The following is a 26,502-nucleotide window of genomic DNA, read 5'->3' as shown; positions in this document are numbered from 1 at the left end:
AGAGGCTTTGTAGGGAGATTCTTCCTTGGTTTCACACTGTACCCAGAGATACCTGTAATGAGAGCACCCCTCTCCACCAGGAGGTCCTAATCTGGCCCTGGTAAACTCATCCCACTCACCTTTGTCTTGGAGCTCCAGTGACAACCTATGATGTAGGCCACACTGCAGTACTGGCGGTGGCCATTCCTCCTGCTGGTGATGGCAGTGCTGGAGAACTGCTGGCCTTTGATTGCCTGGTAGCTCTGAGGTGTAATAGCCGCCCTCCAGCAGAATTTCAGGGTTGGGGGGGGTTGGGTGCGCAGTGGCAGGAAGAAAAATAGGGTGTGTCAGGGGAGGGAAGGAATTGCTATGACAGGAGCCCTGAAGCCTGGTGCTGACCAGGTAGATGCCTGATTGAGCCTCCTGGAAAATCACTGGCATGGTTGCCACTGGTTTCAGCTGGTGGATAGGCCACATGCTGTGGCTATTAAACTCCACCCACTTTAAATTTGCATGTCAGGAAGTAGGCTAGCACACAATATCAAAACATTGAAATCATTAGGCCCAACAACAGTTTTAGATTAAAAAATTGCATTGTATAGTTTGTTTTCCGATGTATAACATGCTTGACCAATTAAGGTTTAATATTGATGTAAATAGTATTAAGCTCTAAAGAAAGAAACATTCAGATTGAAAACATTTATTCTGCATTCAGCAACAGGAAAAAATGATTTTGCACTATTACAAAAGGGTCCATTTTCCTCAATGCCTAGAGATTAAAACAACCTACCCACCATATTCCTTTCCCTTGAAATAGGCCCATTTACTTTAAATTCATTTGTATAGGGTGCTCCAATGAATTTCTTAGGTAACCAATGGGGGATTTTTGAGGAAGCTTTTATTTAGTGGGGTATATACACACACACACACACCATTATGTACCACTTAATCATACCAAAATGAATAACTACTATTTTCATTACCTATATAAACTAAAGGCACTTAATATACAGGAATTTGACAAAAGCTAAAAACTAAAAAGCTTTTTCAAAATATATACAAAAAAGTTACTTTAGACATTGTTAGGTGAAAGTGAGGTTTCAAGCAAACAGGTTTGTAATAAAATTAGTACATTTACAGCTGTCTTCTTGTAGGAAGATATATTACATATTGCAATGTGATTAAAAAGTTATGCAAGCTAACCAAACAGTCCCCAAAATTCCAATGGAAGGAACAATACTGGCATTTTATTTCAGAATGTGGTAAATACTAGGAAATTCAGTTTGCATTAAAAAGAAACAAAGTCTTTATGCAGCATTAGCATATTCTGTTACAAGTGTACAAAATCATTGAAACACTCATTTTGATAACATTAAACTCCACCACCCCCATGCTGAAAAGCAAATTACTAAGACTGCTTCTATAAAAAAGTTATGTTTATTTAATCTTCACTTTAGAATCTGATTAACTATTAACATTGGAATGCAGGGAAAGATATTGATCATATCAGAATTACATGTTTTTCCTTCTTCCTCTCCTCCCCCCACCCTCATTAAAAAGGCTGAAGCCAAAGAAGGTCATCAACAGCTTCATATGGATCGCAACATTACATGGGCACATTCAGAAATTCCACTGAGCAGGCCTGGTAGTTGATGAATTGATCAATTGTTCTCTTGAAAATCTGTCTTTGCCTGCATGTCAAAAAACAAAGATAAGACTGTGACAACCTGTTAAACCACAAATTGTTGGTTTTCCTCTTACATTTACAAAGGATTATTCAACACAAGCCAATAGCAGTTTAAACCATTATTTCCCCAGAAAACTATTGGGCTAATATGGAGAAGTCCATTATCAATGGTTACTACATTCATGCTTTTATTGATCAAATCAGTGTTTCATTATCACACTGGTCTGATTAATGCTTAACCAAATTTTAAAGGTTTGGTCCAATTGTTGAAAGTACATTTTCCGCAGTCAAGATATAAATCAGTGACTGAAGTAGTTCAATACACATCCCAATCTGATTTTGGACTACATTTGCTTTGGCAAATAAATCTCCCAAGCCAGGTTTGGAACTGTTGGTTACAGAATGGTGTCTCCTAAACAAGCCATTGTAGTCTTCTGTGGTCTAAAGTCTTTATCAATAGAGAACTATTTACACATGTACAGTAAAGGGTGCAGGCTAGGAGCCATCTCCATGCTTAGGGCTTAACCAGTATTTGTTCAAAACCACACTGATCTGAATATAGATCATGTACCTTCTTATATCACTGCGGGTAGTACTGTACTCAGTCCCACATTAACCCTGTATTTGCCAGACCCTTATACTGCAGGGACTAAATTGCATATTAGGCAGTAGTGTGCACATCATTCCAAAAGTCCTTTTTGAGTTTAATTGCACAACACAAGGCACCAACAGCAGAGACAGAAAAGAGTCCTCAATATTGCATCTAAACCACCTTTGTCTAGGTCAATAAACTTAACACTATTATGTTTAAATGTTTTTCCATTTTAACCAGCTAAAAATAAAAAAAAAAATGGGTCGAAAGACCAAATACTTCCTTCCCCAGTCATTTTCCAATTACTCATCTACATTTGTAAGGAAAGTGGGTGTGATTTTCTGGTTCCAACACTGGCAGGCATTGCTGCACACTGGACAGGAAAATTGAGCTGTTGCAACTCTAAATTTCCTGTTCTGCCAGTGTTAGGCTGGAAGATCCTACCTAATGTCTTTACTGTATTTCAAATAAAGGGCTGCTGACTATAGGGGCCAGTTATAAAGAAACCAATAGTGAAGTAATTTACTGTTTTCAGTTTTGAATATTCTTAAATATCACTCCTTTACAAAATGCCCCCAGACCTTGTACTTATTTAACAAATGCTGAAATGAGTGGTTCTAAATATCAGTGTATGGTATCTTAGAGTCCTTGATGCATAGTATAATTTAGCAACACTATAGTAATTCTTAATTCAAGTCATTAAAGAACAGAAAAACAAATTAGAGTAAAATGTGTTAGAATTACTTCAAACAGTTTCAATGTAATGGATATCAGAGCAACTGTATTTTTGACTCAGCCTTTTTAGCAAGCAATTAAAACTTCTGGTATAGATATGACACATTTATCAATTTAAATTAAAAAAAAAGTCAACTGTTCTTTCACTCATCCTGAAGTTTTGATTTTAGAAAAAAAGGAAAGATCAAACTCAGTGCAGGTAGTTTCCAGATATTCAGTAGAAGTGCTCCAGCAAAAACAACAAGGATTGCCAATATGCTAGGCAGAATTTAATGCCCTCTCAAGGGGAGGGGAGGCTGGGCAGTAAAAATCAGGTGGGAACCCTGCTGCCTCCCCATCTCTTCCCAGTTAAGTCTGGGGCAGAAAAGCTTGTGGGTGGCCTTCCTGCCCTACTGGCATAGTTCAATGACTTCCATGTGTCGGGGGCGGGGGGGGGGGGGGGGGGGGGGGGGGGGGGGGGGGGGAGAAAGAGAATGTCAACCTCAGATTAGCTTCAGCTTGAAACATCCTTATTTATGCATTTTTTGAATAAAATGCTCAATAAAAAGAGTAAAATGTTTTAAAAAGAGGTTAAGTAAGCAAAAAACCTACACCTGCATCTTTCATTGAACCATTTTCAGACTACTAATCAGGCAAGAGATCTCACATTTGGTAAAAAAAAGTTGGGTTTTTAAAATTACAAAATATTCAGAAGTTAAAGATCAGATTGCCAAATTGCTAGTAAGTTTAAAATATTGCCTTCCCTGCACTACAATTCCAATCCATTCATTTTCTTTCACTATATTGCAGTAGATTTATCATGCTTCAAATGTAGTGAAGGTCCATTTTTAAACTGGTGGTTCTTGTTTCTAGCTTGGTCTCACTATTTGAATTGGAACAAGGTCTAAGCCTCAGAATGGGTCCTATTAAAATCCCCCCAAACCCAATCTCACTTAGGACAATATATCGCCTTGCCTTTGTTACAGCAAATGATACCAACTCATGTGGCTTTTGCCATAGTGGAATGTAAAAATAGATGTAAAAAAAAAAAATAAATAAATCAGTATAATCAGAGCCCAAGTACTGAACTCACCATTAGGGTGAAAATTTAGTTAAGTCAAACCAATTATTCATATACACTAGGAATAGAATGTGAACCTGAAATCATGAAAACATTTAATTTTTAATGTGACAATATTGATGCAAAGAATGCATCCCCTTGCCTGATCCAAAGGGGTTGCGGGGATGGATTTCCTGCCAGGGCATAAACAGGGACTTACCAATTCATGCACTCCATCCACCCAAATAAATAGAGTACAATGTCCCGGTGATGCATTAAAGGAGATGATCAAATAATTGGGAATTTTCACCAAGGTTTTTAGTACTGGGCATAACCACCCCCTAACAATTTACACAATATTGATAAAAGAGACATGCTGTTGAAGCTTTTCATCTTGCACTCATCAGGACAGCTATACAAGATGAGAAACAGTAAAGGGGACAACCATAAGACATAGCAGCAGAAAAACCAACAACTTATACTGAATGTTGATTGAGTGGTAGAGACATTGCCATGGAGAATGCACCAGGGAATGGTTGAACCCCAAGCTTTTGTTTAGTTGAAAAAGGCAGTCCACACATGATCCTCGTTTACAATGGAAAGCGTGAGCGAGAGCCCAGTCTACCTCAAGGTAAGGAGACTCAGATGTGAGGTGAAGTGCGCCATTTCACATTGCTATTATGCAGTGTTCTCCATTAAAAACGTTGCTATTAAGCTGGAGACATTTTGCCTATGAGTATTGTGATACAAATATCAATATCAGTGAGATACTAGGTATATAGGCCTTTTGACCCAACGACTGGCTAATTGTATAAACAGCATATCCTTTCAGCCGTTTGCAATAGGCTATACCAAACCAGCTTGTGCTTGCAGACTGTGTCCAACATTAGATGTGATTCTACGATTGGACAGCACTTATGAAACAATCCTTATTGTGCTGAAAACCAATTTAAGGTCATCAGTCAGGCTTAGTGTAGCTGATCTACATGTGCTAAACATTACATACATTTACACACAGGGCTCTGTCCTTTGCAGACAGAATGTGTCCACACTTTTTGAAAAGCACAAAAAAGCTTTGGAGACAGCCATTCCCTGGTTCATTCCCCATGGCAATGCCTTGACTAGTGTTGAGCTGTCTGGTTTGAATTTAAACAAAAGCTTGGTAGTTAACTGTTCCCTGGTGGATTCTCCATGGGAGCACTTCTAAATACTGGCCTAGCAGTGACACCCACACCCTGTAAATGAGTTTAAAAAAAATCAGCACACTTGCCAAGTAGTTTAAATTGGTGCTCCCTTTACAATTGGCATTCATGCAAATCTGTCCTGAGGAGTGCAAGATGAAAAGCTTTGGCAGCAAGTCTTTAAGTTCTGTACTACAGAATGACTATATGCACAAAATACTTACATGGGGAGTTATTTCTCCATACTTGCTTGAAAAAGTAACTCTCACTCTCTTTTTATATCCAGTTCTTTGATCAAAGCAGTTGCAAGAGTCAAAAGGAGGACTATACAAGTGAAGGCTGACTGCTACTTCTGTGTGACTCACATTTTCAACTCTGTGCAACCCAATTGAATCTAAAAAACAGAAACAGCATGTGATTTAGATTCAAAGCAAAATATTGGAAATACTCAGGTTGCTAGCACCTGTGGAGAGAGATTTAACATTTCATTTGAACTTCAATCATGCATTTACTTAACACCTTGAATCAAAGACAACTTTTATTGATGCTCATTGAAGCAACTGGCAGGACACAAAATCTATTCGCCTTTAGTAGCCATGCTTTATCTAAAAATCTCAACTTCAGCAACAGACTTTAGAATTACACTGTTTAGGCTCAGTTTTTATTCATCCATCTTTCAGAAAAGATTTTAAAATAACCAAAAACTCAATTTCTACTTGACACAGTAGCAAGAGACTGGCAAGTTGTAGCTTGGCAAATTTCCTCTACTGGGCCTCTAAATGTTACATATTTGGTGTACTAGTTCCCTTACTTACTGCAACTTTTACACAAATGCTAGAGCTGCTCTCAATAGGTTAGGCAGAGATTTAAGTTTCACCAAAATAAGGCACAGCATAAATGGAAGCCAACAACATTCTGATTAGTCTTCCAATCACTAACATGCAACATGTATGCTTAGTATTTTTGATACTGACTAGATGTGGTGTAGGCCAGCATTGATTGCCCATCCCTAATTAACCACCCTTGAGAAGGTGGTGAATGTCTTGGAATATTTTGCTATGTTAGAAGTACAATATAAATGCAATTTGATGCTGTTACTACAGTTAAAAGTGCATTGTTCCTTCTCTACCAAAACATGAAATTATTCAATGTCAAATATAGCCAGAGTGGGCAATCAACAAATCAGCCCAAAATTTCAATCCGGCTGCTAATGTCAAAAGTCAAAATCAAGCTTACAAAAAAATGGTGACCAAGGCATTCTTCAAGGTGTCAACAGCATTTTTCAACTTCCACAGGAAACACGAGGTAACTTACTTCAAACTACTCAACACACCACAAATCACGTTTGATTAAATCAGGGTTTAGTGAAAAAAAAAAACCAGGACTATGTCACTGGATGAACTTGGGAATTTCGAGCAAACAAAAAAAGGTCTCAAATGAGACTAGAGACAAAGTGGTATAGAAACAATATATTCACACTTCAGGCATATAAACCTGTGCCTCCTTGTTAAGATACAAAAAGCAAGGCCAGAAGAATATTACACTCCTCAGGCAGAACACTCAACCCAGATGAGCATAAAATGACACATCAGACAAGTGTCCTGACATCATTGCACACACACAGGAGTGGGCAGTGTGCCTGCTGACAATTAAGGTCTATTAAGGCCATTAAAGTCATAATTGAAAAAAAATTGCTGCCTATCCAGTTGGCAGCCAGGCAAAAAGGCCAAGCAGCCTTTGGATATTTTAGGAAACCGCATCTACAGGTGGGATGAGGTTTCCAACAGCTATTACAAAATTAAATAATGTAAACATTTCTTTAATATCGTGTCCCTGCTCATGTGAGGGGACTTTAAAAAACTGATTTTAAGAAATAAAACACTTCATCCCCCGGAGGCAGCTCCATACCTCAGGGAGCTTTACCTGCTCATATGCGCAGAAGTTTGTGCTCACCCTCATCAAAACCCCACCCCATCACACAGGCAGCACTGAAGCTGGTTTCATGCTGGGCAGGCCTTAATTGGCCCGCCAGCATGAAATCACAGTCTGGCCCCGATCGCGGGCAGTGATTGGGTTTCTGACCGCTCCCACCTGCACCTGCCAAGGGCAAAATCTTGGCTAAAGTTTAATTTGTTCAGATGTGGAGGAATCACTGGCTAGACCAGCATTTATTGGCCATCCCCAACTGCTCCATGTGCTGTAGGTACCACAATGGTATTAGCAAGGGAGTCCAGGATTTAGAGTCAGAACAGGCTCAGTAAAAGAAGTTCTTTTCTACTCAAGTATAGCTTGGTGAATTCAATGATTAAAAAAGTTATTGCAGGATTCCCTCAGGTGGATTTTCAGGAGGTCAAAGTTAGTTTCCTGTTGTCTTAGGTTTGTTTTCTTTACTAGCGGACTTTAAAAAGTAACAGGCTTGGAGATTTTACAATGTTCCAGTCTCCAGCTTTAAGGCACAGACCTTGCTGCTGTTTGTGGTCTTGCTTGCAGGCAGACTGGTTTCTCCTTGGTTCTTGGGGCAATAGATTTATCTGTTGTCAGTTTCAGTCATGTGACCACATTAACAATACTTCTGCCCATGTAGAATGATTTGAAGTTAGAGGCCATTGATACGCAAGATGGATGGTGACCTTTCATATCTGCTTAATGATTAATCAGTTTCTCTGCAACTGAAATTTGGGGCTGCTCGGAGATGGTGTTACTGGAGCTGCACTCATCCAGGCAAGTGGATGGGCCTTGGGAAGACAAGTGAGGACAGACTTGAGTCAGGTGGTGAGTTGCTCTCCAGAGAATTCCCAGCCTTGGACCTGCTGTTGTTGCTGCAGTATTTATATGGCTGGTCCAATTCTGTTTCTGGTCAGTGGTAATCCCCAGGGTGTTGATGGTAGAGGATTTAGTGATGGTAATGCAATTGAATGTCAATGGGAAATGGTCAGATTCTCTTTTGGATACTTTCATTGCACCACACAAGTGCCAGGCAATGTTACTTGTCACTTGTCTGCATAAGCCTGGATATTGTCCAGGCTCACTGCATGGTTACTAAAAAGTGATCCGTCTCCATGAGGAGTTGCAAATGGTGAACATAAATCTGCAAATATTCCCACTTCTGACCTTAATGAAGGAGGGAAGGTCATTGATGTAGCAGCTTAAAATGGTTTCCAAAGGCTTGTTTTGGCAGCTGGGGCCATTATGAATACATGGCTGAGTGTTAAGAGGTAAAAGAAAAACACTTCTCAGCAAAGGGCTGTGTTCACATTTTAAGAGATTATTGAAGGATTGATGTTGCTTTTACAAATGACCACTTGAGGGGATTTATCTTTCCCCTCATCTCATGAATGGTTGTGTTTTTCCATTGATGGTCCTCATAGTAAGTGCATTTTTCACATGAAATACACATTTCAAAGGATTCCTTTTGTTTACAAGGCTCCTGAGGACTGTACAAAGTGGATATTTGGTGACAGACAAGCAGGAGGAGTGGGCAGATGAAGTTCAATGCAGCAAAGTGGGTGGCGATTCATTTTGGTAGGAAAAATATGGAGACAATAGGAGGTACAACTCTAAAGGATGTGCAGGAGCAGAGGGACCTGGGCATATATGTGCATAAGTCATTAAAGGTAGGACAGTGGAGTGTGCAGTTAAAGTATACAGTATCCTAGGATTTATTAATAGGGGCATAGGGTACATTAGAACAAGGAGGTTATGCTTAACCGGTATAGGGCACTAGTTAGACCTTGGCTGAAGTATTGTGTACAGTTCTGGGCACCACATTTTAGAAATGATGTGAATGCATTGAGTGCAGATGAGGTTTACAAAAATGGTTCCAGGGATGAGAAACTTCAGTTATGAAGATAGATTGGAAAAGTGAGGGCTGTTCTCCAAGGACAACAGTCAAGGGGAGATTTAACAGGTGTTCAAAATCATGAGTGGGCTGGGTAGAGCATATAAAGGAGAAGTGTTCCTACTCTTAAGGATAGAGAATGAGAGGGCATAGATTATGATTTTCAAAAGCAGCAAATGTGATGAGAGAAAAACTTTTCACACAGCAAGTAGTTTGGGTCTGGAATGCACTGCCTGGGAGCAGGCTCAATCAAGAGTATTAGATGATTATTTAAATAGAAACAATGTGCAGGGTCAGAGAAAAGGCAAGCAAGTCATAATACTCATTTGGAGAGCTGGTGCAGACATGGTGGGCTGAATGGCTTGGCTTCCTTCTGTGCTGTAATAATGGCAGGATACACTGGAATATGGGGAGTGTGGCAAGGGTTAGGGGCAAAACAACATGCTGGGGAGTTGGGTTGTTATCCCAGCAAGCCATGGTGGGCATTCCAACAGCCTGCACTGGCACCCACAATCCTGATGCTGCCTCAAACAAACTCTACTTGTCTACATCTCCAGGAGATGAAAGTATGGTGGGTACAGGTAGAGACGATAGGCTTTGTTTCTGAAGTTGGGAATGTCTGACACGCATTTCCCCAATCCCAACATGGGTATCAGCCTCTTAAATATTGTAAAGCATATCAAAATGTTACAGCTTGTTGTTGAATAGCATGTTTCTATCCAGCAATCACAGAACAGTCCTTGGCATGCAAGAGGACACAAAACAGATCACAAATAAAGATAAGACAGTCACAAGAAACATACAAGTTGACAACATCAAAAGCAAAACTGCAATCTCAGCTATATATTTTCTTGAGATCTTTGAATATGGAAGCCTTACCACTGATGTAGGTACACTGATTTTCTTGTAGGATTGCCTGAGATTTCTTGGTCAGCTCTTTTTTCTCACTATCAGGCCAGTTAAAGAGAGTTTCTTTCAACTGTCCCTGAAGCATTTTTAAGAAGCAGTGGGAATCAGCATGATCATGGATACTGCTATAATATGGAGAAAAAAAAAGTCAAGAACTCAAAGTGGTTCCATTTTAATTTTGATTAAAACACTTGGCATGATGAACACACTGGGATTAAAAGTCACCTGCTTTTTCCTCAAAACTGGCTGAATTTTCATTAAGATCTTTGACCAGCTTTCAAATGACCACAATTCAGCTATTACTGAACAGATGAACAGACATAAATGCAGTGTACTGGAACATGCTCAGCTTCACAACCACACCCACAAACATGGTACATGAGACCCTGTGCTTTCCATTGAAAAGCAAGGGAAAGGAAAGAGAAGAAAACCCACACAGGGCTACTCACTTTGTTGTAGCTTTTCCAGAGGGAAAAAAAAGCCAGTGACGAGAGTGCACATTGCCAGCCCACTCAGCCATAAAAAAAATTGTTGCAAAAAAAAAAAAAAAGTAGACTTCAACATTCCAAAAATAGCCAAGCAGAATAAGCCTGCTTTACAATTGGGTCTTCTATTTTTAATCAGTTTGAGATTCAGCATTATTGTTCATTATAAATTAGATAGAAGGCAACAATATTATTGAATCACTTCATCTTCAGACCTGCTGTTAAGTAATAACTTTCCTGGAAAGTTGCTTTCCATTCCCCTTTGTTTGAGGAAAGAAAAGCAAACCTATGATATAGAAAACAATTTATCTTTTTATGGCTCAAATCAAAGCACAAAAAGGCTTTTGAATTATTTAAATAGCTCACCTGCCATGGCCTTCACCCCAGCACAGTATCATCAAATTAAACTTTCCATTTCCTTCATCAACAAGGTTCCTTGTGTACCTGGAAGAAAACAAGCCATTTGTAGTAATTATATAGTGTCTAAACTAAAAGATCCAAGCTAGAAAAGGGTGTTTATAAACCAGAAGCACGAAATCTGAATGCCTCAATTTGCTAGGTTATGGTAGCATTGAAACGCTACATCTGGCAAAAGAAAATAGGTCCTCAAGTCTCAGCCAATATAGATGAAAATAATTTGGATTTACTTGGATCATGGTTATGATCCTTGGCCAGACCCAAATTGTTGGCAAGATCCTGTTATTGACCAATAACATTTTTCCTTAATGTAGACAAGGTGAGATTCAACACATTTTCTAAAAGAAAAAAGCCACAAGATTCCACAGGTTTTGAACAAAGACAAAAAGAAAAACAAGCCTTGTATAGTAAAGTTTAACATTCAGGGCAATAATGAGGTACCTGTGAATTAACATGAAAACTGGTCAAACACCACACTGGTCACATCTGCTATTTGTTGCACAAAACAAATTTGATGGATTTCTCACACCCAGATGTTAGTCACACTGCAAGCCAACTAATCTCTAAAACCTCCAAAGTCACTCCAACTCCATTGTCTTCAACAATGGCTCAGCCCCCAGGGTTTCAATCTCACTTTCTAAAATTCCAATCCTCTGGATTCCTGAGTAGACATGCAGGCACTAAGTTACAAATGCGGCTTCAGATCTTTGGTTGTGAAGAGAACAACTTCTCCAAAGCAATATCTTTGCTTCAGTCCTCTTCAATTACCATGGCTTCACCCAAGCACTCAAAGCCTGCATCCCAGAGCCTTATAAAACTTAGGAGCTGGTTTATTTTTTGTTTTAAAAAAGTATTTAACTGGGACCTGTTTGTCCTTTCTCTCTTGCCTGGGACCTCTCCCTGCCCCCTTTATATGGGGCATTTGGCAGCCAAGGTATACCACATCGGGTTACCTGACCTAGGCTTGACATCCTTCTGTTTGTGTACATACTCTGTAGAATAGAAAAAAAATTTAGAACTGTGCATGTGCAGGCCACTACTCTTCTGTGCGTGCACATGAACTCAATGCTGTCAGGGCTTGGAGTTCCAACCTCTGTTCCTGCTGAGCAGATAACAAGATCAACAAGCCAACAATCATTTCTGATAGTGATGCTTCAAGGACTGTGCCAGCAATCAGAATCCTCAAGTTCCAAATCCTGCCTACGGTACTGCAAAGATATCTATTTACAGGAGGTACAGAAGCAAAAAGGGATCCAAGGGCACACAGATATACTAACTGCTAAAAGGTAGCAACACAGGTTAATAAGGCAATAAAACATTTCTATAGGTATAGAACTGAAATGTTGTTTGAAGCTTCAGTAAAACCTTGGTTAGACCAGTACCAAGTACAGTTCTGATCTTCATACTATGAACACAATAGCTGCAGTGGAGAAGGTGCAAGAAAATATTCAAAGATGATACTAGAACCAAAGGTGATCAGGAATAGCTGGGCTTGGGCTCTTCAGGAGAGGAGGTTGAAGAAAATGACCACATAGGGGCCATGACAGGTGAGAAAAGGTTTTCACTTGTTAGAGATCAATCAGCCCAGTAAAGAACTCAGGAGAAATTTCATTACCCAAAGCATGACATGAATGTAGCAAAGACAAAACTTTGCAGGTGTTGGTAGTGTATGAAACATTAGCTGTTTCTCACCACAGATATTGTCCAAGCTGCTGAGTATTCAGTTTGATGAGAATATGGAACTAGCTAGCAGAGAGGATGGAAATAGCACAAGTCCAATTGGAGATACCAGCAGCAGCTGAAGACAGCACCAGCCAGGAGTCAAATCAAAAATTGTTCAGATCAAAGGAGTGATACCACAATAAACAAAGCAGCTGAGTGATTAAAAACAAAAACAGAATTACCTGGAAAAACTCAGCAGGTCTGGCAGCATCGGCGGAGGAGAAAAGAGTTGACGTTTGAGTCCTCATGACCCTTCGACAGAACTGATCTGTCGAAGGGTCATGAGGACTCAAACGTCAACTCTTTTCTCCTCCGCCGATGCTGCCAGACCTGCTGAGTTTTTCCAGGTAATTCTGTTTTTGTTTTGGATTTCCAGCATCCGCAGTTTTTTTGTTTTTACAGCTGAGTGATTATGCTGGTAGGCTTTAATTTAAAAAATTATAAAATTATGATCCAAGACTTCTGGATAATCAGATTAAGTAAAAGCATTTCAATTCTCAAATGACATCAACACAGCAAAAGCAGCTCATTGAGTAGCTGGTAAGCAAGTCCCATATAAATAGCAGGGCAGTTTAGACCTGTGGAGTGCACATTCTGCTTCATGTGGGAAGTCAAGGGCACTGTCCTAGGTAACCAGAAAAAAGATAGGAAGTATTGGCAGCTGTAACACAAACTGAGCCCAAGCATCACTGCAACATATCTGCAAGGTTGAGAGCTTCATGGATAGCACATTGATAGATGATGTGGTCACACTACAGCTTAAGGGTACAGAGGGAATGGGTGACAACCATGCAGTTGAAAGGACCAGGAAAGTAATGCAGAAGTCCTGAGTGCTGCTCTTGCTCCAACCAGTACTTAGTCCTAGAATGATAGCTGATCTGGAGAGTGCAGCCAGAACCAAGTGAAGGGCACCATGGCTGTCTCAGGAAAATTGGGAGATAGGCATTAGATAGTTGGAACAGATAGTTTGGGGCTGCAGATTTGAATTTAGAATGGCATGTTGCCTCCCTTGCACCAAGGCCAGCTGCTGAGCCCTCAGGAGAGAGGGAGTTGCAAAACATGGTGGATGAACAGCTAGTCATGGTCCAAATTAGTATCTACGATATAAGTAAAGGAGGAATGTGGTCCTACAGTCAAAGTTGACAGCCAAGAGGGAAGTTAGCATGCAGGAAGCCTAAGGGGGTAATCTTTTGATTACCCCTGACATGACATGCAAGCAAGTCTATAAATAGGAGGAAAAAAGATCTAAGTGGCTGGAGGGACAGTGCAGGAGGAAGTTTTAGATTCCTGGTATGAAGTCAATTGTGGGAATAGTTTATAGGTCAAACAGTAACTTCCATTGTAGAACAGGGTATACAGGAAGAAATAAAAGAGGGGCTTGTGAGAAAGGTACAACAATAATCATGGGGTGATTTTAATCACTATATAGATTGGACAAAAATCAGTAGCCTGTAAGGTGAGCTCAGTGTTTTCAGGACAAATGCTTAGAGCAGCACATTTTAAAGCCAGAGAGCAGGCTATTCTAGATCTGGAAATGTGCAATGACCAGGATTAATGACATCATAGGAGAAGTGTTTTAAACTTATATAGAAGCAATTGCAAAGATCTGAAAACAGCTGGATAAAGTTATCTGGGAATTATGTTAAGGGATAGGTCAGTACAGATGACATTATTTCCCATTATTAATTCCCCATTCTTACACTCCCTACTAATCTTTCCTTGTATACCTGTAGAAACTCTTGCTATCTTTTATTTCTAGCTAGCTTTCTCTCCCTAATTTGTTCTTCCTTATTACTATGAAGACATTCTAGGGCATATTTCACAAGACTCAAAGATACATTCTAGTGCAAGATCTTAGAAAGGATGCATCATCTGTGACTGACTAAGCCAGTTGCAATGGTATCAAATAAAAGAAAACCCCATATAATTCCACAAAGATCAGTGGAAGCTCAGAAGATGGAGCAGAATAAAAAAGGCTGCAAAGATTTGCCAAATAGTAATAAGGAGGAACAAATTAGGGAGAGAAAGCTAGCTAGAAATAAAAGATAGCAAGAGTTTCTACAGATATACAAGGAAAGATTAGTAGGGAGCGTAAGAATGGGGAATTAATAATGGGAAATGAAGAAATAACAGATAGACAGACAGACACTGTCTTCACTGTAGGAGATAACATCCCAGAAATACTTCAAATCAAGAGATAAAAGGGAGGGGAGAGGACAACTTATTTGCAATCACGAGGGGAAAGAGTACAGTAAAAACTATTAGAACTAAAGGTCCATGTCCTAATGGACTTTATCCCAAGGTCTGAAAAGAGGTGGCTGCTGAGATTATAGATGCCTTGGTTTTAATTTTCCAAAATTCTAGGTTCTGGAAAGATCCCATCAGCTTGGAAAATAACAAATACAATGCCTATTCAAAAAGGGAGACAAAGCAGGAAACTACAGGCTAGTTAGCCAAACTTGGCTTGTCTTGGGAAAATGCTGGAATCTATTAAGGAGGTCATTGTAGGGCACTTGATGCAAACAAGCAGAGTCAATATGGTTGAGAAAGGGAAATCATCTTTGACTAATTTAGAGGGTTCTTGGAGGAAGTAATAAGTAAGGTGGATAAAGGGGAACCTGTAGATGTGGTGTATTTGGGTTTCCAAAAGTCATTGATAAGGTGCCACTTCAAAAAGGTTACTACACAAGAGCTCATGGCATGGTGGTGGTGAGGGCGTAACATTAGTATGGATAGAGGATTTGTTAGCTAACAAAGTGGAATAGAAATAAAATGGCTCATTTTGGGTTGGCAACGTGACAAGTAGAGTGCCCACAGGGGTCAGTGCTGTGGCCTCAACTATTTATGATTCATATCAGTGACTTAGATGAAAGAACCAAAAGTATGGCTGCTAAATTTGCTGAAGGCAAAGGTAGGTTGGAGAGCAAGTTGTCAACAGGAGGTAGAGTTTCTATACAGATATGTTAAGTGAGTGGTCAAAAAATTGGCAGAAGGAGTATAATGTGGGAAAATGTGAACGTGTCCACTTTGGTAAAACAGAAAAAAAGTACAATATTATTTAAATGGAGAGATTTCAGAGCTCTGAAGTAGACCAGGATCTGGGGTGTCTTGGTGCATGAAATCACAAAAAGTTAGTGAAGTACAGCAAGTTTTTAAAAAGGAAAATGGGATGTGTTATTTCATGGAGAATGGAAAATAAAAGTAGGGAAGGTTTGCTACAACCATACAGGGCATTAGTAAGATCATATCAAGTACTGTGTACAGTTGGTCTCGGGAAGGATATACTTGCATTAGCAAGTTAGAAAGGTTCACTCAGCTGATTCGTGGACGGAGGGGTTGTCTTGAGGAAAAACGTTGAGCTTGTATCCATTGGTATTTATGAGAAGTGATCTCACTGAAACATACAAGATCCTGAGGACTCGACAAGATGGATACTGAAAGGATGTATCCCCTTGCCAGAGAGACTAGAACTAGGGGACAGTTTAAAAATAAGTATCTCCCATTGACAACAGATGGAGAAATTTGTCTCAAAAGGTCATTAGTCTGTGGAATTCTCTTCCCCAGAGAGAAGTGGAAACATTGAATATGATGAAGACTGAATTAGATCAACTCCTGTTAAGATGGACAATTTGTGGCCTATACCCTTGTCAAACAGCAGAGAAGGCTCAGGGGGCTGAATGGCCTACTCCTGCTCCAAATTCATATGTTTATATGACATTGGAACCACTTTAGGCCTAAGGTAGTTCCAATGAACAGAGCAGGGATGCCTTTCCTTGCATGACATTTTTCCAGTGGTATTGGCAAGGGTTTAAACTGATTTGGCAGAGGGTGGGAAGTGAGGCAGTAACATTCACGAGAAGCACAGAATTGGGACAGATACATAGAACTATGGTAGGAAATAGCAAGATATTAGGTGGGGTCAAATTAAGAAGGAGGTCAAAAATTAGGGTTACTGTGCATATATGTAAAGATGAGGAGTGTGGCAAACAAGGTTGGTAAGCTACAGATAACCATGTGAGAATATGTGGTGTGGTGAAAACAGAAACCTGGCTTAAAGGGCTTAACTGCCCTTATGCTAAATATTCCTAGATAAAAAAGGTATTCAGGAAAGCAATGAGATAGGCATGTCTGGGAAAGTTGGGTGGGGAGAGGAAGGGGGTGTTGGGGGAAGAGTCAGTCAATGACAATTTTTGGCTAGAGCCCAGAAACCATAAAGACACCATTATATTGCTCAGGTGTATCCTATATATTTACTACTAGCTGATAGCCTAAAAGATAGGAGGTACAAATTTGCAAGGAAAATGGCAAGAATGTGCTAGAATACCAGTTAGTCATAATGGGAGACTTCAATTATCTGAATTAAAACCGAGATAGCAATAGTCCAAAGGATACAGGGGAAAAGCCCCTTGTATGCTCAGGAGCATTTTCTATAGGTTTCCAGTCCAATGAGCAAGGTGGCATTTCCGGACCTGGTTCTTGGTAATGATGTGGGACAAAACTCAATGGGGGATCATTTAGGGAAATAGTAATCATGTTAACTAGTGGGCTGGTTAGTTTAGTTGGCTAACATGTAGTTCAGAATAACATCACTAGCACCAGTTTGATTCTTGTTCTAGCAGAGGTAGATTTGGGGCCTGCCTCCTCACCCTGCTGAGAGAGTGGAAGGCAATGGTGGATCACCATGAAAAACTGCCAAGAAAATGATCATTGGATTGCACCTCCATGGCCAACCGAAACCTTATGATAGAGTAAGAATAATTAATTGTAGAAGGCCAGAGTTCAATGGGGCAAGAACAGGCCACAATGTTACAGATTGTAGTTGAATACAATTCTGCTGATGATCCACAGCCCCAGTTATGAACTGCTAGATCTGTTTGAAATCTAGCCCATTTAGCAGTGGTGGTGCCAAACATGCAAGGTATCCTCAGTGTGAAAACAGGACTTCTCCACAAGGACTGTGGTATTACCTTTACCAGTGCTTTCATGGAAATATGCATCTCCAACAGGTAAATTGGCGAGGATGTAGATCATTCCCCCCACCTGCTACAGTCCCAGTCTGGCAGGACTTATCAGCAAGCTTGTTCAGTCGTGTTACTATTGAGTCAGTCTTGGTGATGGTCATTGAAATCCCCTACCCAGAGTCTACATTGTGCCTTTGCTACCCTCAGTGCTTTTTCCAAGCGGTGAAGAACATGGAATAGAGATTCATCAGCTGAGGCAGGGTGGCAGTTAGTTATCAGCAGGTGGTGTCCTTGCACATCTTTGGCCTGATGCCATGAAACTTCAGGGGCCCAGAGAATGCCAAGGATTCCAGGGCCATTCCCTAGCTCTATACCACTGTGCTGTCACTTCTGGTAGGTCTATCCTGCTGGAGGAGCAGATATGTTGCTGTGGATGGAAGATTCTGGGATATTGGTTGTAAGGCATTTGCAGGATCAAATGGGCAAGGTGGGCCTTTGCCATTTTTGCTCCCTAGGATGATATTGGGTGGCCAAGCAGGCTTTATTCTTTTTACTTTTCCATAATCACTTGATACAACCAAATAGCTTGCTAGGTCATTTCAGGGGGGTAGTTAAGAGTCAAACACATTGCTGTGGGTCTGAAGTGACATGTAGGCCAGACCTAGCAAAGTCAGATTTCCCTTCTCTAAAGGAAGGGAGAGTGAACTAGATTTATTTTCAATCCACAATTCAATAGCTTTAGTATCACTGAGACTGACTTTAGTACAGATTAATTTAAAATTCAAAATGTCCCCCAGTTGCCATGGTTGAATTTGAACTGGTCTCTTGGCACAGTTACCACTGCCACCATTCCTTCAGTTAAATTTACACATTACGGGAAGTGCAAGTGTCACTATAAGGTGCGGCAGCAGCAGCCATTTAAGATTACTAATCCATGTTTCAATTGCTTGCAAGATTGGATTTCCTTTAGAATCATTGCTCTTCTTCTAGAAGACTTGGCTCTCCTCACATCCATCACTGAATGTCTAGGAACTGATCTGAATCTCAAGGAAGCATTTTCTCAGAACCCATAGAACACCATTATTCTTTGAAAAAACTGAAGACACCGGGTTTAAGTGTGGAAATCTGACATCTATTTTCTACCTAGGAATCCAAATTGTCTTGGGTCTTGTCTAATCAAAGTGGAGGATGGTCATAGAAATAGAATTTCAATGGTTAAGCAAATCTGCATCTGAAACATGATTAAGTTAAACTCAATACCGATCCCCTTACACACTAACAGAACAGAATTACAAGAGGCAAGAAAAATCTCATCACAGGCAGCTTGCCACTGTCATATATTATCCTGATTACAAGGTGGTTTTTAAACTCCAGATTTGCATGTTGTTCCTTTCATGGCAGCAGCAAGTAAAACCATCACCTGCCAAGGAAAACAGGAAGGTTAACATTTCAGATGCAGATACTGAAAGTAAAAGCAATGCAAGCCTTTTATAAGTTTGGGCGGGGGGGGGAAAGGAACAGATAGCAAGAATCAGGAATGACAATTTGATGCATTTGGTGACAGCAAAAAAAAAGTCAGTCCTATTGTTTAGGAGAGTATTAACTGAAGCTGCCTTTATGATTTAATTTAACCGCTTTATTAAAATACTAAACAAGACTAAACCTGCAAGCAATAAGATGAAGCAACAAATTGCTTTGGGATTATGAACATGAATGCAATGAGGGAAAATTTCAGTTACTGACTTAAGTGTGACCAAAAAAGAGCCAGCTCAAGAGAGTCATTCACTGATATGTTGCATCATTGTAAGAGATAGATTTCTGTACCTTCCAGGGGCACATTTTATATCTAATCATATGGGACATGAAAAAGAATGGAGTTCATGACATGGTCTCCAGTTCTATTGCACTACTTCACCATCCCATCCACCTACTGCAAGGGCCACACCAACTGCCTGGTACAGGCAGTTTACTATCCTTGCAGCAGGTGTAATTGGAAAGATAAGACTCCCCAAAGCAACTGCTCTACCTGATAATCATCATGGCTGGAGAATCCCAGGAGGACAGCAAAAAATGCTTCAGGGACACATTGAGGACATCACTAAAGTGGTCAAACATTCCTACTGATGCCCCATCAAACCAGAGCAAAAGCAAGTCACCACTGATACCAAGGGACTACCCAAGATGGAAGCAAGGGTCTACTAAGTAAGAGGCCCTAGACATTAGGGTGAAAAAGGGTTGGTAGCAGACCTTACACCAGGCCTCCCTCAGGTTAACTACCCCTCAACCTTCTGACAAGGCAAAGACAACCAAAAGTTAGTGCAACTTTCAGCTATCCCATATATCTGCATACAGAGAGGGCAGGCAGCCTGAAGCCAGTGACTAGACCACTGCTGAAGCCTTGGGCTCTCAGTCCTTATGTTTAATTGCAAGTCCCCCATCAGGAGGCAAGCCTGGTGCATACTGATCTCAAATCTGGAATTGCAAGCTGATTCAAGTAATTACAGTTTACCCTTCATACTTGAAATGTACTTAGTCATCCATATTTTATAGTACTCCATTTCAATTACCTCCACACCAAGCCTTGGGATACATTTTTATCCATAGCCACCATAACAATCAACCCTGTAATGATTTACTTTCTCCCTTTGCCCATTGTTTACCTATTCTTAACATGTGTTTATATAGCCACAAAGTTATGTGCAATGAATGCATTAAATTGTGCATTTTGAATGCCACAGAAATGTTATAAGGGTGGAAGCAATCTGCTTTCCGCTACCAAAATCTTCTGAGTAGCAGAAAAGCAAACAAGAGTTTACGTGGCGTCAAATCTGCAGACCAACAATAGTTTGATGAATCTTAATTGGACAAAATGAGGCACATTTGCTGCTACTTAAGACAGAGGCCACATTTTAGTGGAACCAAAGATGTCAGTTTTATATTGCAAATGATGCAAAAAAGCTGGAGTGCAATTCTGTAAGCAAGACCCAGGCCAACTGCAGATTTGCACAACTTCAGTCAGTTCAAAGCAAAACCACAGCAGTGTCAAAGCCTTCTGCTCACTCCACAAATTCTTCAAATGAAAAGATAATATTCCAAAGTTTAGGGCTAAAAATTTAATTGGGTGTGAATGACAAATAAGTACAAACAGAAGAAGTTGATCAAAGAAAGGTTTTTCTTTATTCATTCATGGGATGTGGGCACTGGCTAGGCCAGTATTTATTGCTTACGAGAAGTTAATGGAGAGCTGCCTTCATGAACTGCTGCAATCCATGTGGTGCAGGTACACCCAGTGTGGTTAGGGAGGGAGTTTAGGATTCTGGCCCAGTAACAGCAAAGGAATGGCAATATATTTCCAAATCAGGATGGTGAGTGGCTTGGTGGGGAATTTCCAGGTGGCGTTCCCATCTATCTGCTGCCCTTGTCCTTCTAGATGGTAGTGGTCATAGGTTTGGAAGATGCTGTTTAAGGAGCCTTGGTGAATTTTTGCAGTGCATCTTGTAAGTGGCACACACTGCTGCTACTGTACATTGGTGGAAGGAGCAGACACTTGTGGCTGGTGTGCCAATCAAGTAAGTTCCTTTGTCCTAGATGGTATCAAGCTTCGAGTGTTGTGGGAGCCACACTCACCCAGGCAAGTGGAGAGTATTCCATCACACTCCTGACTTGTGCCTCGTAAACGGTGGCCAGGCTTTGGGGGGTCTTATCCAAGAAAAGTTGACTTACAGTACTTTAGTAATGAAAGCCATGCAAACTTTTATAAATGTAATCTAAAAAGTATAGGAAATCCCAGGTTAGAATAAAAATTGCAAATGCTTGGTGTGAAACAATAAAATTATCGGTTAGTTAGTAACCACAAAAAAAATTAAGATTTAAGCTTTAATCATTAAAATTGACAGAGATACAAGTCTGAACTGCATTGGATCTCATCTAACGTCTTCACATTTACCCACTGCTCTTTCCCAATGTCCTTTTAATTATGAAATACTTGTTCCCTTTAAAAACTATTCTTATGGATCCAACTTCAACCATTATAAAGAATTCCTTGACAACCCTTGAAAGAAACTTATCAAGTGCAAGCACTCGAGTGCAATTCACATATATATGGACAGGCCATCAACAAAAGTCTGTTTTGACCTTTCTGCTCCAAAGGGTCATACAGACTCAAAAGGTTAACTGTTTCTCAGACTTGAGTTTTTCCAGCATTTTGTTTTTTTTCAGATTTCCAGCATCCACAGTATTTTGCTTTTTTTTATGTTAAATCTGTTTCTCCCCACAGAGGCTGCCTGGCCTGCTTACTATTTTCAACATTTGCTGGTTATATTTCAGCTTTCCACATCTGTGGTCTATCACTTTTGTTTCACTACATGATAGCTTGAACACACCAACTTTAAAACAATATCTACACCTAAAGCATTAACTTTCCCCCCTCTTTGTAGGGAGATCGGCTGTGTATTTCCAGCATGTTTCCATTTTTAATGGAGAGTTAACTATCCAAATAAATTAGGAAATGCAAGGGAAGAAAAAAACTGGGAAGGAAAAATTTAACTTAGTTAGCTAAAAGTTGCAACTAAAAACTCTAATATTTTATTATAAACAAACTTTTCATGCACAGAACAATGTAGAAGTGTACTCCTCAAGTTAAGGAGAGGTGATGATGTAGTGTGTAGTGGTATTATCACTGGACTAGCAATCCAGAGGCCCAGGGTAAACCTAGGGATCCAGGTTTGAATCCTGCTATGGCAAATTGAAATTTGAATTTAATACAAATCTGCCAGTAAGTCTAAATGATGACCATGTCGATTGTTGTAAAAACTGATCTGATTCACTAATGCCCTTTAGGGAAGGAAATCTGCTGTCCTTATCTAGGAGACTCCAGACCCACAACAATGTGGTATACTCTTACCTGCCCTCTGAAATGGCAGTTATTAACAAACCGCTACAAAGCCAAAAAGGAATGAAACCAGAAAGGGACCACCCAGAATCAATCAATCTAGGCACCCAAAACAGCAATCTCAAGCCTGTCAACCCTACAAAGTCCTCTTAAGATTTGGAGGCTAGTGCCAAAATTGGGAGAGCTGTCTCAGACTAGTCAAGCAACAGCCTGACAGTAATCCTCATGGAATATCTTACAGACAAATGTCCCAGACACCAACATCACTATTCCTGGTTATGTCCTGCCCCACTGGCAGGACAGACCCAGCAAGAGGTGGTGGCACAGTTGTATGCAGTCAGGGAGTTGCCCTGGGAGTCCTCAGTGTTCCATGTTGAACACCACTTGGAGGAAGCACCGAGGGTGGCAAGGTTGCAGAATTTTCTGAGTCTTCAATGTCCACCACCAGGTGGGGGCTCAGTAGAACACTAGTGACCAAGCCCTAAAGGACATAGCTGCTAGACCAGGTCTGCAGCAGGTGGTGAGGGAACCAAGAGGGAAAACATAATTGACCTCATCCTCACCAACTTGCCACAGATGCATCTATCCATGAAAGTATCAGTAGGAGTGGCCACAGCACACTCCTTGTGGAGAAAAAGTCCTATCTCCACATTGAGGATACCCTCCATTGTGTTGTGTGGCACCACCACTGTGCTAAATGGGGTAGATTGCAAACAGATCTAGTAACTCAAGACTGGGCATCCATGAGGTGCTGTGGGCCATTAGCAGCAGCATTGTAACTCTCAATTTGTAACCTCATGACCCAGCATATTACCACTCTGCCATGACCATCAAGCCATGGGATTAACCTTGGTTCAATAAAAAAAGTGTAGGAGGGCATGTCAGGAGCAGCACCAGGCAAGCCTAAAAATGTGTCAACGTGGTAAAGGTAAAACAGGACTACTTGCATGCCAAACAGCATAAGCATCAAGTAATACAGGGCTAAATAATCCCACAACCAACAGATCAGATCTAAGCTCTGCAGTCCTGCTACATCCAGTTGTGAATGGCAACTCACTGGAAGAGGAGGCTCCATAAATATTCCCATCCTCAAAATGATGGAGGAGCCTATCATGCCAGTGCAAAAGATAAGGCTGAAGCATATGCTACAATCTTCAGCCAGAAGTGTCGAGTGGATGATCCATCTTGGCTTCCTCTGGAGGTCTCCAGCATCACAGATGCCTGTCTCCAGCCAATTCGATTCACTCCATGTGATATCAAGAAATGGCTGAAGGCACTGGATATTGCAAAGGCTACAGGTCCTGACAATATCCTGGCAATAGTACAGAAGATGTGTACTCCAGAACTTGCCACACCCCTTGCCAAGCTGTTCTAGTACAGCTACAACACTGGTATCCACCTGTAAAATTGCCCAGGTATGTCCTATACACAAGAAGCAGGACAAGTCCAACCCAGTCAATTACCACTACATCAGTCTACTCAATCAGTAAAGTAATGGAAGGGGTCAGTGCTCTCAAGTGGCACTTGCTTAGCAATAACCTGCTCAGTCACACCCAGTTTGGGTTCTGCCAGGGCCACTCAGCTCCTGACCTCATTACAGCCTTGGTTCAAACATGGACAAAAGAGCTGACCTCCCAGGGTGAGGAGAGAGTGTGACTGCCCTTGACATCAAGGCAACCTTTGACAGTGTGGCATCAAGGAGCACTAGCAAAACTGGAGTCAATGGGAATCAGAGGAAAACTCTCCACTGGTTGGAGTCCTAGTGCAAAGGAAGATAGTTGTGGTTGTTGGAGGTCAGTCATCTCAGCTCCAGGACATCACTGCAGAAGTTCCTCAGGGTAGTGGCCTAGGCCCAATCATCTTCAGCTGCTTCAATGACCTTCCTTCCATCATAAGGTCAGAAATGGGGATGTTCACTGATGACTGCACAATGTTCAGCACCAATCACAACTCCTCAGATACTGAAGCAGTCCATGCCCAAATGCAGCAAGACCTGGACAATATCCAGGCTTGGGCTAACAAGTGACAAGTAACATTTGCACCACAGAAGTGTCAGGCAATGGCCATCTCCAACAAAAGAATCCAACCATTGCCCCTTGATGTTCAATGGCATTACCATCACTGAATCGCCCACTATCAACATCCTGGGTGTTACCATTGATCAGAAACTGAACTGGACTAGCTATGTAAATACTATGACAACAAGAACAGGTCACAGGCTAGGAATCATATGACAACTAACTCACCTCCTGACTCCCCAAAGCCTGTTCACCATCTACAAGGCACAAGTCAGGAGTGTGAAGAATACTCCCCACTTGCCTGGATGAGTGCAGCTCCCACAACACAAGAAGCTTGACACCATCCAGGACTAAGCAGCCTGCTTAGTTGGCACCACACCCACAAACATTTACTCCCTCCACCACCAAGGGAGTAGCAGCAGTGTGTACCATCTACAAAATGCACTGCAGGAATTCACCAAGACTCCTTCAACAACACCTTCCAAACCCACAACCACTACCATCTAGAAGGATAAGGGTAACAGATATTGTGGGAACACCACCACCTAGAAGTTTCCCTCCAAGTCACTCATCATCCTGACTTGGAATTATATCACCATTCCTTCACTGTCAAAATCCTGGAACTCCCTAACAGCACTGTGGGTGTACCCACACCACAGGCTGCAGCAGTTCAAGAAGGCAGTTCACCACCACCATAGCCCACTATGGATGGGCAATAAATGCTGGCCCAGCCAGCAAAGCCCACATCTTGTGAATGAATGAAAAACGGAACTATACTAAAATGTTTTGTAATATTTATCATTACCTTGTCAACAAAAGTCACGTAATGCCCTTCCCACCAGGTTGTGGACACACTCGTCTTTTTTTTTTAAAAAAAGACGTAAAAAGGCAATCAGTAAAGCCAAATGAGTAAGAATACAAGGTAGTGGGTCAGTTACACAAGACAAGGCACGGCCCCTTTTTAAAATCCACTTCAACTAAAACAGAAAAAAAAAGTGCTGGAAACACTCGGGTCTGGACGGGTACGAGATATAAAAAGTAACATTAAGTCTGCGAACTGTCTTCAGAGGTGATGAAAAACAACTTTATTTTTTAAAAAAAGGTAGCTGAGTATTGTTGGTTTACTTTAGTCTTTGATAAATACTTCCAGATGTTGTTTGCCGTTCTCAGCCAGTACTGGGAGGCTAAAGGAAAAGTGGTGCGATTTCGAAATTTTGTTTTGTCATAACTTTCCACAGTCCGAGCACGAAATGTAGGAGCCAGGGAGCGACTCGTTCGCAATTCGAAACTAGTACTTTAAGCAAGTACTTTAGTAAGAGACTTTTTTTATGAATATATAAATGCATCGGGTTTAGCAGGATTAGTAAATAAAATTCGTGCTCATGATTAGTAAATCCCCGTTACAAAGTACAAAATCCGTGGTCAAAAATCCTTTGCCTATTAGGTGAAATGTAGCGAATCAAATCATGAAATGTAAAACAAAAGGGGAGCACCAGTTACAAAGCAAACCTCCGGATTACGGTGTATCAAGTTTCTTAAAGCTATGGCATTGCTTTTACTAGTTTGCGAGGAGTTAGTGCGGAATCCCCGCACATTTACACATAAAAGCTAGAATCCGCCAAGGGGCTCCCGAGCAGCCTCACCAATGGTCAGTGTTCAGCCGCAGGGCCTGCCCAGGAGCCCTGCTTTCTGTTAGGTTAATGCAAAGGACATTGTTTGCTGCTTACGCAGAGTAGTGCGAGCTGCCCTTCCAGCCGACTACAATGCAGGTTCGCCTCCACCGCTCACCTGTACTGGTCAAACTTGGCATACTTGAGCCATTCGCGAGGGTCACTCTTGTACGATTCCAGCAGATTCTGCACCTCGTCCACGTTAATCTTGTCCCTCGCAAAAATTTGGTGCAAAACCCGGATTAAATCAGCCAAGTTCGGCGGTTTCTGCATTTCAGTCTGCTCCATGACTAAGAAATCCCTCAATGAAACAACCCAGTTTCTTCTAGTGCACTAGCCCAGCCGCCGGCCGCCTGCTATTTATGGCATCAATCAAAG

General features: G+C 41.0%; 1 protein-coding gene across 1 annotated transcript; it reads right to left on the bottom strand.

Moving 5' to 3' along the window:
• Positions 1-663: 663 nt before the first annotated feature.
• LOC121276707 (cysteine dioxygenase type 1-like) lies at positions 664-26,480 on the bottom strand. The gene is made up of 5 exons (XM_041185254.1): positions 26,243-26,480; positions 10,812-10,889; positions 9,931-10,085; positions 5,438-5,607; positions 664-1,670 (listed from the first exon to the last, which is right to left on the bottom strand). The coding sequence occupies exons 1-5, from the start codon at positions 26,410-26,412 to the stop codon at positions 1,641-1,643; spliced, it is 603 nt and encodes a 200-aa protein (XP_041041188.1). The 5' UTR covers positions 26,413-26,480; the 3' UTR covers positions 664-1,640.
• Positions 26,481-26,502: the final 22 nt, after the last annotated feature.

Source organism: Carcharodon carcharias, chromosome 4, assembly GCF_017639515.1.
Source record: "Carcharodon carcharias isolate sCarCar2 chromosome 4, sCarCar2.pri, whole genome shotgun sequence".
Lineage (NCBI taxonomy): Eukaryota > Metazoa > Chordata > Chondrichthyes > Lamniformes > Lamnidae > Carcharodon > Carcharodon carcharias.
Note: the sequence above shows the minus strand (reverse complement) of the source record. Positions and strands in the feature narration are given on the sequence as shown.

What these genes read in the sequence shown, in the direction of transcription:
- LOC121276707 (XM_041185254.1), bottom strand. Translation starts at nt 26,412, where the DNA reads ATGGAGCAGACTGAAATGCAGAAACCGCCGAACTTGGCTGATTTAATC. An exon ending in TGGGGTGAAGGCCATGGCAG is followed by an intron (nt 10,086 to 10,811) that starts GTGAGCTATTTA and finishes TCCATATTATAG; the next exon opens with CAGTATCCATGATCATGCTG. An exon ending in ATGGAGAAATAACTCCCCAT is followed by an intron (nt 1,671 to 5,437) that starts GTAAGTATTTTG and finishes TTTGACATGCAG; the next exon opens with GCAAAGACAGATTTTCAAGA.